Source organism: Haliaeetus leucocephalus, unplaced genomic scaffold (assembly GCF_000737465.1).
Source record: "Haliaeetus leucocephalus isolate CR32 unplaced genomic scaffold, Haliaeetus_leucocephalus-4.0 Scaffold656, whole genome shotgun sequence".
In the NCBI taxonomy this organism is placed as follows: domain Eukaryota; kingdom Metazoa; phylum Chordata; class Aves; order Accipitriformes; family Accipitridae; genus Haliaeetus; species Haliaeetus leucocephalus.
The window spans coordinates 19388810-19405756 of record NW_010973092.1 but is presented as its reverse complement, the minus strand read 5'-3'; the positions used below and the strand labels follow the sequence as shown (position 1 = coordinate 19405756).

At 39.0% G+C, this 16947-nt stretch overlaps 1 protein-coding gene across 2 annotated transcripts in view; it reads left to right on the top strand.

The window, feature by feature from the left end:
* The window catches only part of FBXW11 (F-box and WD repeat domain containing 11), a 68982-nt gene that overhangs the window by 5602 nt on the left and 46433 nt on the right, over window positions 1-16947 (top strand). The window contains exon 2 of one of the 2 annotated variants that reach the window (XM_010579154.1): window positions 2434-2535. The exons of the other annotated variant lie outside the window; for it this stretch is intronic. Within the exon in view, the coding sequence (XP_010577456.1) occupies window positions 2485-2535 (51 nt within the window). The 5' untranslated portion in view covers window positions 2434-2484. The remainder of the gene's footprint in view (window positions 1-2433; window positions 2536-16947) is intronic. 2 annotated transcript variants of the gene reach the window in all.

Sequence of the window (16947 nt, the reverse complement as noted above, 5' to 3'; positions counted from 1 at the left end):
ATCTTAATGTGAGTTGATTAAAACTCTGCATTGCAAATTAGTTCGTTCCTTAAAATTTGAGTTTTGATTGGCTTTATCTTAACCTGTATGGTTCTGTTTTCTGCTGGTGGGATTGACACCGGCTGATATGTGCATTTAATATTATGCATGTTGGGAAGGGCCAAACTTTATTAAATAGTGCTGTATCTCCCTGGCATCCTGACGAAAGGCAAGTGGAAAGTGAAGGCATAAGTTCAGGCTCTTGTTATGCAAAAATTAAATCTTTACTACGCTATTATGCTCTTATTATGACAGTTCCTGCACAAGCAGGGTCAAGAAATAACATGTCAGTGAAGCACACAAATATTTGCACATTCCTGTTTTAGTGTGAAGTAGAATGCAATACTTAATTTGTGGTACTGTGCAATATCATTGCTACAGCTAAGTGTCCAGTTATTTTTATAAACCATTTTATTCAGTGTTTCGTAATACTGTGGAAAGGGGTTTGTGTGGCTTAAACTTGGCATGGAAATGGCCTCTGTGTCTAATGTATTTTGAACTAAATTAAAAAATTGTTTTAAAGTTACCCATATTTCTCTTAAGTTCTTAAAGTTCAGCTTATTTAGCTAGAGTAGTTCCTAAAAGAAAACACAGTCTGATAACCTAAACCAGTGATTTTTAGCTTACAGTTTTTGGACTCCTCTAGGTGTAGATTCATTATACAGATTATATGCACAGTTTTGTACACCTTATCTGAAAACCTTAGGAGAGAAGTTTGTTGTGTTTCTTGATCAATGACTTCTAGTAAGTGATGTGAGCAGAATTAAAATTTTTACTGGCCTGTACGTTTAAAAATGCATAAATTTATTTGGGCTTTAATAAATACCTGCAGTGATGCCCTGAATTTCAGCAGTTCAGTGTTGCAGAAACACCATTCAGGTATTGTGCCAAATATATGCACCCACTATATATGCGTAGTACAGAACATCCATATGGAGTTGCAACCTTCCCGCTGGATAAGAGGAGAGACAATTCCAGTGTGGTTTGGTGCTGATAGAGTCATTCTTTTTCTGGTTTTGCTTTAATTTCTCTCCTTAGCACAGAGATGAAAATATTAGGCTTTCTTTTGTTTTATTCATAAGATATGAATTTTTTAAACAAATAATATGTTTTTAACCTCTTCAGTTGCTCTGGGCTCCCTCCTTCCCCTCATTACTGGCACAAACCACTTTCCCTGAGTCTTCACCTCTGGTTATTCCACTTTCAACTTTGATCTGCGTGGGATTTTTCTTTTAAAGATTTGGTGTTTGTTATAACTAAATTGGAAGCCTGTGTGAAAAGTATTGAAAACTAAGTCCTTGCCAAATTTTAGAGCTGGGTTTGTGCACTGCTTGATAGTGAGGAATTGAATCCTTTTCCCTAACTTTATCTGATGATTATGTAGTGTATGTGCTATTCTGTCCTTAAAAGGAACTGTGAAATAATATCACGGAGCTATAAAAGGTTTGGGGAGTCTGTCTGCATCAAATTTCTTCAGCTTCAGAAAAGAAACAAAAAAGATTTCCAAACTTTTCTGAACTTCTAGTGTCAGCAACATGGAGTCTGGTAGTTAAGCTTGGTTCTTTCTGGCTTGGGTGGTGGTATGAGTAATAAATGTAGTTAGGGTATAATTTGGCTTTGCGATACCCTCAACTGATAATACAAACTTTTTTCCCCAATAACCTATTTAATCAGGATACCATGCATCTTGACTAAGCAGAACTTGGTCTTGCAATTTGAACTTAGCTAGGTGGTGTTCCTCTCTAAAAAACACTTAAATTTTTTTTTGGTTGTCAGTGTCCCAGTACATAGACTGTAACCTCAGAAGTTAATGTTGGCTTTGCTGACAGAATAAATAAGCACAAATAGTTTGAGAAAGTTGAGACAGTGCGGGGTGCCAAACCCTAATTGCCGAAGCTCTTCCAGGTTGTATTCTAAAGACTTGCCACCCTAATGAAAAGCTCCTTGCACTTCTGTTCCCCGAGGGTGACTGCAAAGGCAAAAACCTTGCAAGCAATTACGGCCAGGCCAGTTTGCTGAGTAAGGCATCTTCCCCCATTGCAGCAGAACTTCTTTTGTCGGTAGTGATGTGTGGAAGCATTGCTGAACTGATGGACCCAAACCGTGACAACTCTGATACTACTGGTAGTAAGTTAAAATGTTCAGCTGGGCATTAAAGCCAAGTGGTTGCAAATGAGGAAAATCAGCTTGTTATCCTTGATAGGACAGAGGTATGGCTTATTTTCTGAAAAGGATCTTCAGTCGTTATTTTACCCTTGGCCGCTAACCTTGTGATTAATGTAGAAATAACTTAGATAAGTACCCACGTTAACATACTAATGAGTTGCCTGCCTTGAGTGATTTGTTGTGGCATCTAACTGCTTCTTCTCTTCCTTCCTTTTTGTCACCCTGCAGTGTTCTGTGCCAAGGTCTTTGTGGCTAGGCTGCTCCAACCTGGTAGAGAGCATGTGCGCACTGAGATGCCTGCAGAGCATGCCCAGTGTCAGATGTCTCCAGGTGCCTTTCTTCTTTCTTGTTGTAAATGTTATGCGTATGCTGTTGAACATTTGTTAAACTCCCAGGACTCTGTTTAATCAAATTGTTAAGTCTGCTAAATGTTTTTTGTGCATCCTTTTCTGAAATCTTCTACTTAACTGCATTGTAGGAGTGAATCTTAAGAGGGCTTTCTGTACAGTAGGTTCTGGCGGGGGGTGGTGAGCTTTTGTGTTTTATTGCCTGTTTACTGAAGTTGTGATATAAGTAGCATAGTTGTGCATGTTGCCTGCTACGTTTTGCTTTCTCATTTAATTTAAAAAATAACATAATGAGCTTTGCCATTTCTCTTAAATTGCAATGAACTGACTACCCTGTAATATTTGTGTGATTTAATTCAGAAAGGATAAGCTTTTTATTTTCTACTAAGCGTGATCCTGGTTATAGCCTTACATTACAGTCGTTGCGCATGTTTGAATGCAGAATAGTTAGCATGGAGTCCTGGAGCTCTTTGGGTTACTCTGTTAACTTAGCTTCTTAACTTAAAAAGGGAAGAACAAGGGATGGGGGGGCTTACTCTGCATAGAAGACCACTAAATCTCAAGTTCTCTGTTGTTTTTCTTCTAGTAAGCTGTTGAAGCTGAGCCTGTGTAATTTATAGATGGGGAATTGCTGCTGTTTCTTCACTGGTTTGGGAGGGATTGAAAATGATAAAAAGGGAGATTTTGATACCAGTTAACAATTTTCAACTCCCAGGATATTTACCTTGGAAAGAAAATGCAGACCATGTGTAGTAACTGTGTGGCACTTCCTAAAGTGTTTCTGAATGTAACATTTTCAGCAGTACATAACTGTTATTTAATATTAGTATCTTTTATAACAATAGCGTTATTCCGTGCTTCAGTCTTTCATGTGTACAAAATGATTACTTAAAAGAAATTGCTTTTGTGAATGAAAACTTAAACAAATTGAGTTTTGCTTGCAGTCAGTCCATTTCAGTTCAGACACTGGATAACATGAATGTCTTGCTTTAGAGGGTAGCCATTTATTTCAAAATCTTTTGTCTTGCCTGCAAAATGTGGCCACTTGAGTTCCAGCAAATTTGAGTTTCAGAATTAAAAATGTCTTCAAAATTTCTGTTAAAATACAAACATATTTTTGTTTGAATGCTTTGTGTTTCCAATTTTGAAATACTATTCAAACGGGGGAGGGGGGGAACACCTGTGACCAAGGTAAACATATAGATGGATAATACAATTTTATAGAAATTGGCACTACCTCATGGCCAAATAATGGTTATAGTAGATGCTTATAGTCATGACAGGGCAAAGTCACAGAAGTTTGGTGTCTGTTTTGGGAATATTTACAAGCTAGTTCTAGGCTGAGATCTTCCTGCTCTCTTTCGCTGATCTGCAGCATTCACCCCCTCACTGGAAAAGTAAAATTAAACTTTTTTTCAGTGGGAATTCTGAAAATTTTTTTTCTGCTGCGGCCTAACTTGTCATTGGCCAAAGAGCATCTCAGAATTTTTCGGCAAGCTGTCATAGTTGTTTTTAGGATGGATAGTGATGTTGGGAGTAGGTTGGATGGAGTCTGGTGGGATGGGTCAGTAATCGTTTCAAGGGTTGTTAATGAACCCTGGTGAGGGATGTGAGCAGTGAGCTCGAAACAATTGCTGCTTTGCTGTTAGGAGGCTGTTCTTCGGTGTGGACCTAGGATTGCAGTTGTATACTTTCTTGCTTAATTTTTTTGCCTCCTCTTTACCTGACTTTTGAATTTGTGACTTATGCCTAACTGTAGTTAACAGTTCGAGAACTCTTTCAGGATTGGACCGGTGTTGCTGTTAATAACTTTTAAATGGTAGGTGTAGATCCTGGTTTCATGGACTGCAAGCCTTGGGGAGGGCTAGCTGCTGGACCCACACACAGTGAATTTCAAAAAGACTCATCAGGCAAGGGGGGGTCCTTAACAAGCTCAGGTTCCCTACTGCAGGCAAGGCCTGCGTTTCTGCAAATACCTGGTTTGGAAATTGCAAGGGCTTCTTAATGATGAATCTGAGAACTTTGACTGCCACAGGTTTCTTATAAATCAGTTCTGGAAATTTCTCATCAGTTAGAACATCATGGCATATGAACTGGTTTTTTTTACCCAACTTTTTATTAAAACAATATTCCAAACAAAAAAAATCTATATATTCAATTGAAATAATAGTAAACCTATTTATTAGGAACACTTTTTTCTTTTCTGTTACAGTATCTATCAGTAGGTACATAGTAGTTAACTGTAAATTGAACAGGTGAAAGTTCAGAGCAGGCTGGGCAGTAGATTAATTGATGCAGAATACATTGCATTACATCTGTTGATAATACTGATTACAGAATAAAATACAAAACAGTTTGTTCGTGAATGTACTGCTTTATACACAAGATTTTGGGAAACCTATTATCACAGATGTGGTGTCATTTATAATTAAAAAGCATAGCTATGCAGCTGTTATGTCAGGATGTGTCACTTTGGAAAATTTCTCAAACCTATATTGTTTTCAGGAATTGTTACAGATCTGTCAGCTTTCATGAAAACCACATCTGAAGTACCAGTTAATTTGTGTAGGCTTTTTGCTCCATGTGCCTGTAGGAATTTAACAATCCCAGAACTTTTTAAACTGTATAATAGTAACAGCTGACAAGGTTAACAAATTCTAGTAATAAAGTACATCACTGCGAGGACAACCACATTTTTCAGGCTAGTGGGATTGCTTTGAAGCTGTTGGGAGCTCAGTGTGTGGAAAGAAAAAATTTTGTGGATCCAGCCTGTTGCACTTCAGGAGTTACTGAGGAGGGATTTTACCAAGGTGTTTGGCCCCTCTGTGTGTTGCAGGGCTTGTCCTTTTCTGCTAGCTGCACCCTCCTGATGGGTTAGTTAGAGAGTAAGAGGGATAACTGTCCTAAGCAGATACCTGTGGGGCATGCTATTTGGTAAGGTGTAGAGAGCACTTTGTTGTTTTAAATTTTGTTCCAAAAGAAAGACTTTTTTTTTTAAGTCTGTTTTTTGTAGAACTGCAACCAGGAGTAAGAGGTTTTGAATCTTTTAAAAGCATCTGTGGGAGATTAAAAAAAAAACAAAACAAAACCAAAAAAAACAACAAAAAAAGGTTCTCCTTTCAAGTGTGTGACTCAGTGGTGCCCGCAGGGGAACTTGGAAGTGAAAGTGGCACCAGCTGCTTTTCCCCGTTTTTTTATTTTTGGTACTATGACTTGCCCTTCATTGTTCCTTGAGCTATAGGCCCACATGTAAAAACAGGTAGGGCATATATACCAGGAGATCTTTGTTCTGTAGCACACATTCAGTTAGGAAGTTTAACAAGGGAAATATAGAAGCTCTTCTTTGATTCACAGAAGTTATCTGGGAGTTGTATCTGTTATCTTTGTGTTGTGTGTGTAGAGTAATTAGTGAATGGACCAGAAAGAGGGGAAAAAACCCTAGTCTTAAATCTGGAGCCTTGTAGAATTTCTTTAGGAAGCTCTTATTCAGTCTTAATGCTTTTTCAAACTTTTAGGCTTCAAGAGTAATCTACCATCAGTCTAAAAGAAGAAAGCAGAGATTAGATTTACTCTTGCCTTTCCGTAATGTTCTCAGCAATCATAAAACCTAACTAGGCTCTTCTAAAATCAAGCTGTACCATTTAAGCAAATGTCCTCTGATGCCAGTGGATCGGAGGTGGTGTTCCAATTCTCCACAATTAGTCTGGTTTTGTATTCTGTGCTTTTTCTCACGCAGTAAAACACCTTCATAGTTCCTGTAGTTTACTGGAGAAATACTTACTTTCTGCATTCTGTGAGCTGTTAGTGAATGGAGGGGAGAGAGAGATAATTTATTAAAAAAATATTTATTCCCATTTGTTGTACTTGAAGTTTGCTCTCTTCTGTCCTGATTTTCAGTGTAATTAATATTATTTGGAAATAAAGTCCTTGACACTTATTATCACTTATTGTTGTATTGAAAAGCATATATTAAATGCCAGTTCATAATACTTGAAACTACTATAGATTCTGAGGCCTTATTTTTAACTACTTAATTACCTTTAATAATGTTCTTGTACCAAGGAGCTTACGATTGTGAACACACTTGGATTCAAGTAGCTACTGTTTTCATCCTCTTTGATATGGATTTGACTGCAAGATTAAAAGTATATCGATCTCTTATTTAGGTTTTTAGAGAAACCAGTTGTGTAATGCAACCATATGGATACATCATCTTCCATAGCTTCATTCTTGTGAAGCATTGCGGTGGTTTTGAATATATTTTTTTCACGCTGATTTGGGAAATTGCTCCAACAGTGCTGTCATGCAAAGAGAAATGTCCAGTGTTCTTAGTTCTGTAAGTAAACATCTGCAGTGTGAATTGAAGACTAATCATTAAGCAACTGAAGATAAGTACTCAAACATGGCTTTGAATTATTGCATAATGTAGGATGTGATGAGATAATGCTTGGGGAATATGTTATTAAATAGAGGTAATGAAATCAACCTAGTAACCACATAATGCTCAACCAACTCTTTCTTACTTGTATTCAGTTACACTTTTCCTTGGCTTTTTTTAAAGACATTACTGTATCTTTCTTTTAAAACTCTGCTTAGGTTTTTTTCTTGCTTATTTAGACCCCCCCCAGCATATTGGGGGTTTCTGTACACTTTCCCTATATTGTCCTTAAAATTTTCAGCTTAATTGTATGTAGTGTCCTGCTCTTCCTTTTGTGTTCATGTGTTGCGTATGTAGCTTGGAAGCTCTAACAGAGCACTGATTCACTACAGGAATAATAAACTTCTCACTTCCAGAGCTTCCAGTGTGAGAAGTTGACTTGTTCCTCCAGAGGCCAGGTCTTTCAATTCATATAGTGGCTTTCTTAAACTTGAAGCTACCCTGACTCCTCCCAGCCTGTTCGCTCAGTGGCCTGTAGGCTTCTGATAGTGTGTTTCACTGTCCTTTATCCTTAACTTCTGCACAATGGGATGTCCAGCTCTGTAGGTTTTTCTTGATTTGCATTTTCATTCTTACACCACATGTCCTGGTGATGGACAAGCAGTAGGAAGGTGACATTGACTTAGTTCTTGCCAGTGTCATTCCTCCTTATAGATACAACAGGGGTGTATTGATTTACTCTCCATAACTGGGAGCTGTCTTCACAAAAACGTGGTCTTAAAAGCCTTTTGAATTGGCCAATTCATAATTTATTACTGTTCAGAAGAACTTACTATTTGCTAGTGGCAAGTGGAGTTCTGGAGCATTAGGGTTTTAATATTTATTCCTTACAATAGCATTCCTTGCAAAGGAGATTATTTGTTACCAATAAGGAATGTCAGTGCTATCACAGCTGAGCTGAGGCACAAAGGAGGAGGTTTATCTTCCTATTTATTGATGAGATACAACTTGGCATTAACTTGCTTAAGCTTGTATATGTTATTTACTGATTTTGAGCTTCTGTTGGTTGATGTTTCTATTCAGATACCGGAAGTACAACAATGGAAACTGTATTTGGAAAAAATTGTATTTAAAAACGAAGAATTTTGATTTATTGACATGAAAACTTCATCATCCTTTTTTTTCACAGTACAAATTCAGACATGCAGTATTCTTAAAATGACAATGAGTGCAGTAGATGCATTCTGCAAAAACCTTTTACGGTGCACGAAATCACAAATTGGAAAATGATGAATAGCCTGTTGCAGTGTAGTCTGCATCCTTTTGAAAATGTTACTCTTCTATGCAGCTGTTAAAATGAGTTGTCATAGCCAGACAACTGCTTTGCTGCTTCTGTTAGGTTTGAGTAATTTATAAATACTACTTCGACATGTTTTCTGGTATTTTGCCTCAAAACAGTGGGACTGTTACCATTTCTTTTTGGAAGCAGTCCAACAGGTCCATTAAAAAGAAATGCATGTTTGATTCCTTTTCTTTAAAGGAACAGAATGTTCTCTCCAATATCTGAAGTATTTGTGCTTGTCCCTCTGTTTTAAACACACTTCTTCCTGAGACAGAAGGCTTTAAAACTAAGCGTAGTATTGTAGAAACAATTAAAGATATCCATGCAGTAGGCCTGTTGCCATTTTGTGCTGTGAGATGGCCTGAATTACCCAGTCTGTAGATCTGATGTAAAAATGTCCAGTTTTCCCTCTGTTAATCAGCACCAGTGCTTCCCAGTATTGTTGTTACTTCTGGCCGAAGCTGGAGTCTCCTCTCAAAATTAATAGCAGTTTGGATTTTGTTTTCAGCAGTTTCTCATAATATTTTTTTTTTCTTATTATGTGTGCTTTGCAGGCTGAAGGCTGATGTGACAGCTCAATTTGGTGTTAGTTGCATATATTCCAAGTATTTTGCAAGTATTTTTGCTTGTGCTCCAGTGCTTGGCCATGCTGGTGGTCTCCACTAGACCACACTCCAGTATCCCAGGGAATTTCTTGTAGTGGAGTGCCCAAAACTGGGGCTGGTGCTCTGGATGTGGTCTCATGAGAGCCAGGTACGGCTCTGGCTGCAGTCTCGTATGGTTACAGCAGCTTCTTGCTAGGTCTAGACACCAGTAGGATAAGTAAATGTAAAATGCAGGGATTGGGTTTTTTCAAAGCATGATTTATTATCTGAAGGAAAGTGTTATGATAAGCACTTTTTTCAGTCATCCTTTGTGTATCTAAGTGCTTTCAGTTTTATGACCTTAATTATTAACTAAGCCTGTTCTTTCTTAGGGGCAAGAAGAGAGACCTTCTCTGTATTGGGTCAATTCATAGTGTTTATTTTTAAGTAGAAGAGAGTGGTTACTTACTAGATTCCTTTAAGCTTCAGCCAGTGAGCCAGTATTGAGCTATGAACCGGAGCTCTACCTCTTCAGTTTCCTTAGCTGAGGAGCAGAAGTGTGTTCCCTGATGTCAGAAGACTAGTAAATGGAGTAAATATCTGTCAGTTTTGGTTCCTGATTTTCCCCAGGCACAACGTACATCGGGCACTTGTAGCTGACTATTGCTTCTGCTGAACGGGTCCGGCTGTATTCTGTCTGGTCTGTGGTAAGCATGCAGCAAATGGCGACTGCGGGCTGGAGGCGAGAGGCAGGCTGTGAAACTGCTTTGCAGCTTGGGGTCATCTGCAGTGGCCTCTCCAGGGTGGGGTTGTTTCAGTGCTGCCAACCGCTAACCTTTCTGCTTGTGGGTAAAGGGTTTTGCTAGTATAAACAGCTTAATATATACGAGTGCTTTTTTTGGACTTTGTTTTCAACAGTTTTTAGAGAGCACTGAGGATTATACACTTCATCCCCAAGCTGCAAGCTTGCTTGAACAGAAGAGTGACTCCTTTCAGGAGCCTGGTTCTCTTTCTAAACAGCTTTTCAAGTTATTTCACCTGTGGCTATTAGTTGGTGGGCAGTTCTCTCACCTTTGTTTTTTCTTCAGAAGTTGCTGGTATTCAAAAGTTAGTATGATTCCCTCTTGAGATATTTCACTAAGCTGCTGTCTGCTGCAGAAGGGACTTCCAAACATAGAAAAAGTAATGTGAGCTTAGAGATCTGGTCCTTACTCCTTTGGGTGACTTGCTAGCCTGCCTTTTGCTAGTGTTTCTCTTTTGTACCATTTAGAGATCACAATATATTGTGTCTGAGGCTGGGAAGGATATGTCCCTAAGGAGGCAAGTACATTTCTTCATGACGAATTCATGTATCAACGCAAGATACTAGACCTTGCCTCAGTAAATCCAGAGCTGTTGCTTATAACTCATAAATTCATCTTCCTCAGAAAAGCTAACACAATCACACTAAGCTTAATATATTTCACAAGTAGTGGGCAGGAGCTGTTATTCCTGATACCTCTTACAATGCATCTGCAAAGGACTACGTCTTTGAGTGAAGGAATATTGTTAGCCACACCTTCATGTTTATGCTTTCTCAACCTCCTTTGGAAAAGAGGATTTTTTTGCTGTCTGATCCTGTTATGGTGCAAAGAAATTTGCTAGGTAATGTGTCTTGCTCTCTGCCTGCCTTCTAGTAGTGCCATGCTTATGCTGGCAGGGAGTGAAATCTTTCTTAGGAGAGGAGAAGGAAATGCAAGGCTGTCTATTCCAGGTATATTTGATATAGTCGTCTTCCTTGCAGGTGTTTGGTCTATTTCCCATGGAAGAATTTTCAAGGAAACAGAAAAATATAATGAAATATTTCCCACTAAGGTTGAAACTAGATTTTTGCAGTGTCTTCACACAGACTTCTTATCAGAAATGTCACCAGCAGGAGGATTGGATCCCTTCCTTGTGGGGAATTAAGCAGCAGTCTTGATACCAGTGTTCGTAATGATATTGCTGATATTTATGATTCCACTCTTAAGAGTCATCATCACAAGGACATTTCAGTGTGAAAAGTTCCTGGGGTGCTTAGCAGGCAGGCCATTTCTGGGTTTCCCTGGTTTCCTTTATTTGCATCCAGTGAGCTGTTCTGTAGGTCTTCAAGGCTGTGGCATATGAGAGTCTTCACATACGTGGTTTGGTTTTTGTGATCCTTTGAAATGGTGGTAGAATTCAAATAAATCAAAGGAGGCATTGGTGTCAAGGATAGGACAGCTATCAAACCCAACAGCAGGATTGAGCAAATTTTACCAATACCCATCTGTCAAGTATGGGAGAAGTGGTACAGCAGAGAAAGAAGGAACTATCACCAAAACCTTTTACTACTTTGCATAATATTTCTATGGTAAAATAGTCGCGTTTGCAAAGCCCCACTACAGAAAGGCATTACTTTGTGGCACAGGAGGGTCTTCCAGTGCTTTGGACAAGTGGATTTTACAGATACTTCAGAAGTTTGAGTTGACTTTGTTGCCCTAGAGAAATAATATAGGTCATCTTCATCCCAACCTTTTCACTTTACGTATTGAATTCTGTTCATTGCACTGGTATTTTTAGAAACTCTCAGCTGTTGAAGCTGAACTCTTTGCTTTTTAATTCTTACAAGCTTTTTGCATTCCTCAAGTTCACACACAATTTTTGATGCAATTATTAAGCCAGGCTTTAGAGATGATCCAAACTACACTTCTAACCTGGGTTTTTTTGCATCTATTCTACTTTTTTATATTATTTTAGAATAAATGAACTCATAGAATGGTTTGGGTTGGAAGGGACTTTAAAGATCATCTAGTTCCACCCCCCCTGCCACAGGCAGGAACACCTTCCACCAGACCAGGTTGCTCAAAGCCCCATCCAACCTGGCCTTGAGCACTGCCAGGGATGGGGCATCCACAGCTTCTCTGGGCAACCTATTCCAGTGCCTCACCAACCTCACAGTAAAGAATTTTTTCCTAATATCTAATCTAAATCTACCCTCTTTCAGTTTAAAACTGTTACCCCTCGTCCTACCATTATACTCCCTGATAAAGAGTCCCTCCCCATCTTTCCTGTAGGCCCTCCTCTAGGTACTGGCAGGCTGCTATAATGTCTCCCCGGCGCCTTCTCCTCTCGGGGCTGAACAACCCCAACTCTCTCAGCCTGTCTTCATAGGAGAGGTGCTCCAGCCCTCTGATCACCTTCGGGGCCCTCCTCTGGACTTGCTTCAACAGGTCCATGTCCTTCTTATGCTGGAGCCCCCAGAGCTGAACGCAGTACTGCAGGTGGGGTCTCACAAGAGTGGAGTAGAGGGGCAGAATCACCTCCCTCGACCTGCTGGTTATGCTTCTTTTGATGCAGCCCGGGATACAGTTGGCTTTCTGGGCTGCAAATGCACATTGCTGGGTCATGTTGAGCTTCTTGTCAACCAACACCCCCAAGTCCTTCTCAGGGCTGCTCTCAATCCACTCACCACCCAGCCTGTATTTGTGCTTGGAGTTGCCCCGACCCATGTGCAGGACCTTGCACTTGGCCTTGTTGAACTTCATGAGGTTCACATCGGCCCACCTCTCAAGCCTGTCAAGGTCCCTCTGGATGTCATCCCTTCCCTTCAGCGTGTCGATTGCCACACAGCTTGGTGTTGTCAGCACGCCTGCTGCTGAGGGTGCACTCAATCCCACTGTCTTTGTCACTGACAAAGGTGTTAAACAGTGCTGGTCCCAATACTAACCCCTGAGGAATGCCACTCGTCACTGGTCTCCCCTTGGACATCGAGCCATTGACCACAACTCTTTGAGTGCAGCCATCCAGCCAGTTCCTTATCCACTGAGCGGTCCATCTGTCAAATCCATGTCTCTCCAATTTAGAGCAATTTAGAGACAACTGCTAAATATTTACTATAAAGTGTATGAATGCAAACTTCTTTTGGCATGTCTATGGACACTTCAGCTGGTTTTCCTTATGTGTTGTAACTGATAACTGTTAAACATCATTGTACTAAATGGATTAGGGCTATTAAGAGTTTAAATTTAATAGGAAAAAAAGATATAAATGATATTTAAAAAAAATTACTAATGAATGAAGGTGGACTTCAAAGTTCTCCCTATGAGTTATTCAGTAGCTAATAATTAAATGCCCTACTTGAAAAATCACTTAAACAAGGATCAAGTGAAGATATCTTTGAAGTTGTATATATGATTGCAGAATTTGAATGCACACTTGAACTTTGAAAATCATAGTTCTTTTGTCTGCTTTTGAAGATACTTGAAATAGAGAATTTATTCAAGGCATATAATACTGACAAAATATTTACCGTAATGTTACAGGAATCCATGTACAGTTCTGTATACTTAAGCTCAGGTTGTTAAAGCAAATGTAATCTGAAAGTCTCAGGTTTATATGTAAGTATGTGTTTTGGGAAAAACGATAAGAATTAGGCCAAATGCCTTTGAGTTCAGTACCTGAATAGTGAAAATGCAGGATGCCTGCTGCTAAGTGATTGTCATCACTCGACTGTAGAGACTTTTATATTGTCCTGCAGTATCTATTAAATTCTTTTTGAGCCCTGCTAACTTCAAAGCTATCCTTCAGTGCAGTTTGTCGGAAGCAAAAGCCCTTACAGATTCCCTATCAGGCCACGGAAGCCATAGCTGGAACTTTGTGTAATGCTATCCTTTTGTTCAGAAATAAGAGAAACATACAGCAGTTTTCCTATTGAAGTGACATCAAACCCAGCTGTCTTCAGGAAGTAAGGAGATGGTTGCTGGCACGCTGCAGTGGTCACAGCTTTGGTTTCAAGGCTTCGTTGCACAATATGTTGGTTTCAGCTGTCCCCTGCCTTTTTGATCTGCTGCCCCATGCAACAGCTTGCCACCTTTCATTTACGCCACTACAAGATGGTGTGCTGCAACATAAAGTAAGTCACTGATGTGATACAGATTAAAAATTATCTTCCAAAAAGAGCAACCTGAGACATTGGGCAACTGTTCATCCCATTCTCAAATCCTTTTCTGTAGAGTCTTATAATGATGTGCTTTTTAAATTGACTGTATTTTGAAGTCGTAGGGGGAGAAATGGTGCTGGCCTTATAGGTCAGGCGCATTTAGACATCCATTATATAAATCATGTGAAATCTAAATTATGCAATTGCACATTCCTTTTAATACTGAGATAAAATCAGCACTCAAATCCAGAGTGTCTGGCTAACCCCGGGCAAGGCTGAGTGGATATTTGAAGAAATGATTTGGGTATTTTTTTTACATCTTGTGTTACTGAAGGCATCTTTCCTTAGCTGAAGTTAGTCTGCAGCCTTTTTTGAGATAAGGTTTTCTCCAGGTTTTTGGTTGCTTGGGTATCAGCAATTACAAAAACACACTGAAATTGCGTATAAAGAAAAGACTGTGTTTCAGACACAATTAGGATTTCCTGAATAGTTATGAGGGATTGATAGTTTAATGAGTTGCCAAATCTGGAATATGTTGCCATGCATCTTTGGAGGAAAAAACTGGACTTACAACAGCACAGGATTTTTTCTTGGGAGTAGCTGACCAGTTTTAGGCTTTAGTTTTATTGAATATTTCATTGTGGTGGCTACTTTTTCTACATTTGTTTTCTGTGCAAATACCTTCTATTTTGCAAAAGACAAATAATTGAGGGTTACTGCAATTTTATTATTTCAGACTCCTCGGTGTTTTTGAGTAACCTTTTTATAACTTTTACAGAAAAAGTTTGTATGGAAACCTCTTCAAAATCTGGTTAAAGTTTTGTTGATCTTTGGGGAGGAGCAAAAAAACAAAGAATGAAAATAAATTCTGATGTAGTTCTGGTGGCCAGGGAAACCAAGAAGGGATGTAGAGGAAGAAGTGCCAGAATCTAGTCTTAGAAGAATTAAAAGAAAATAGATAGGCATGCTTGGAAGAAAGTATTGAACGTTTAATTGAAGCTCATAGCTTCTTTTGGTTCTTCAGTCCTAGTGTATTAGTATTTAATGCCAGTGAATTTGTGGCTGTGGGCTTGTAGTTGTTTGGAGTGGCTTATTTTTAAATTGTTCTTCAGTTATGTGTGCTTTGATATGTGGTATTTATGTTTGCTGCTCTGCCATTTTTCTGAGGCTGGAAGTGCATGTCTGCCGCTTCCCTTCCTTCTGTTCCTTTTGATTGTTTTGCTCAAGGGTTAAAGGGCTACAGATCTTTTCTAGATCTTCAGGGAAGAAAAGGTAATAAGCCCCAGTGCATGTGTTAAGCAGTAGTGGATATGAGAAAAAAATTTATAAGGTTTTGAAAAAATGGCTTAATGATCTGGATCTTTAACTGGCTGCAGTGTCTGTATTTCTGATGCCCATTATTGTCCTGTGCTTCATACAGCTTTTTAGACACCTTCATGTTGAGGGTTGTGCCTGTCTTCTGGCCAGCACATTGAGGTAACTAAATTTGGACAGAGCTGGTTTCACATGGAACCAGCAGCAAAGATTTGAACCTAAATTCCCTCTGGGAATCTCGGAATAACCCTTGAAGTATTTTAACTTTGCACCAGGCAGCCAAGTTGCAAATGTAGTTAATCTTAACATAGGCTAATTTATTTTTGATGAATCTGAAGTGATCTAATTACTAGCTTAGCCTGAAATTTGCTTCTGAGATGTTACTTATCCTACCTACCTTTAACCTGAAATACTGTTAAGGGGCTTATTAATTGTGTAGGGGAGAGTGGTGCGTTTCCTGCCTTGTTTACTCATTAATATAATGCAGAGAAAAATGTACAACTTGCAGCTTTTGTACACAGCGTTGTACAGCGTGAAGTGTAATTTGAATTTGGCCTTGCACCTGACTCAGGGTGTCCACACAGTGCAAACGCTTTTGGAAATGACACTCTGTTTGAACTACTTGGCTTGAAGGAGGTGCATGCAAGCTGGTTCAGGGCACTGAAATGTGAGTGCTAATGTAGAAGTAGTGTGTTGTAGGGATGCATGTTAGCTCTAAAATGTCTTGGCTGCTTATGGAGTCCTTGAAGTCAGCTGCTGTTTGTGTGCTTAAATTCCTCGGTTAAAGTGGTTCTGATGGATGTACTAATTTGAGCAGTCAGCAGTGAAATGCAACTTTCTAAGTAGTTTGTTTTCCTCTTGCAAGTCCTATAAATGAATAGATGAGTTACTCTGAAGAGGTTTCTTTGCATCTGCTCTGGAAGGAAGAAAAGTTACTATAATCTTGAGCCAGTATTTTCTTCTCAAGTTTTCATTTGTGATGGGTTTTTTAATATGGGAAATAAACTGAAGAGGCTCTTTACTAGGTATTGAGACAGTTTCTAAACCACTTAATGTTTCCATTATTACACCCCCCCCAAAAAAAAAAAAAAAAGCTTGACATATCTAATCCTCCTTAACTGCCTGACAAAATATAGTTATGTAGGGTAGCTTTTGGTATACTTGTAGATGCAAATGGTCTGAACAAATATGTAGCACGGGACAAGCATCCACAATGCAGTGGATCTGAAAATGTGTTGCATTTAATTCAATAGTTTCAGCAAGTTCACTGTAGGGGTAACATGATTTGAAGTTTCCCTTGAGTCTTAAATGTACAGAGGAAAACGTGTTTTATTTCGTGATGGATTAAGATTAGCAGTGCAAATAGGTTCTACCTAAATAGGTTTATTTGGAAAATTAATTAGATGAACCATTAGCAATATTGTTAGTGCAAAACCAATAACAGTAATTGTAGCTGAGAACTTGAGGTAACTTCTCTTTAAAAAAGTAAACCAGTACCTTGCTCCTAGCGTCTGTGTACCTTTCTACAGCCAGTTTGTCATAGCCATGTTTCTGATATAAACATTTTACTATTAAAAATATTATTTGTAGGTGGAAAGGATTTATCTTTTTGTACTCTAGAGTTACGAAAGTTAATTCAGAAATGTTTTAGGAAAGTGATTGCAACCATTTGCAGTGATATCAATGATAAGCCTGATGACTGCTTTAATATACTATTTAAGTATTGAGATTTTTCTGCTCTGGGCAAGAACGTGGATTTCTAATGTACTGCACACATACAGTATCGGCCAAGAAAGGCTGAGTGACCATATAGTTAAAGGCATGAACTGAGACAGCTG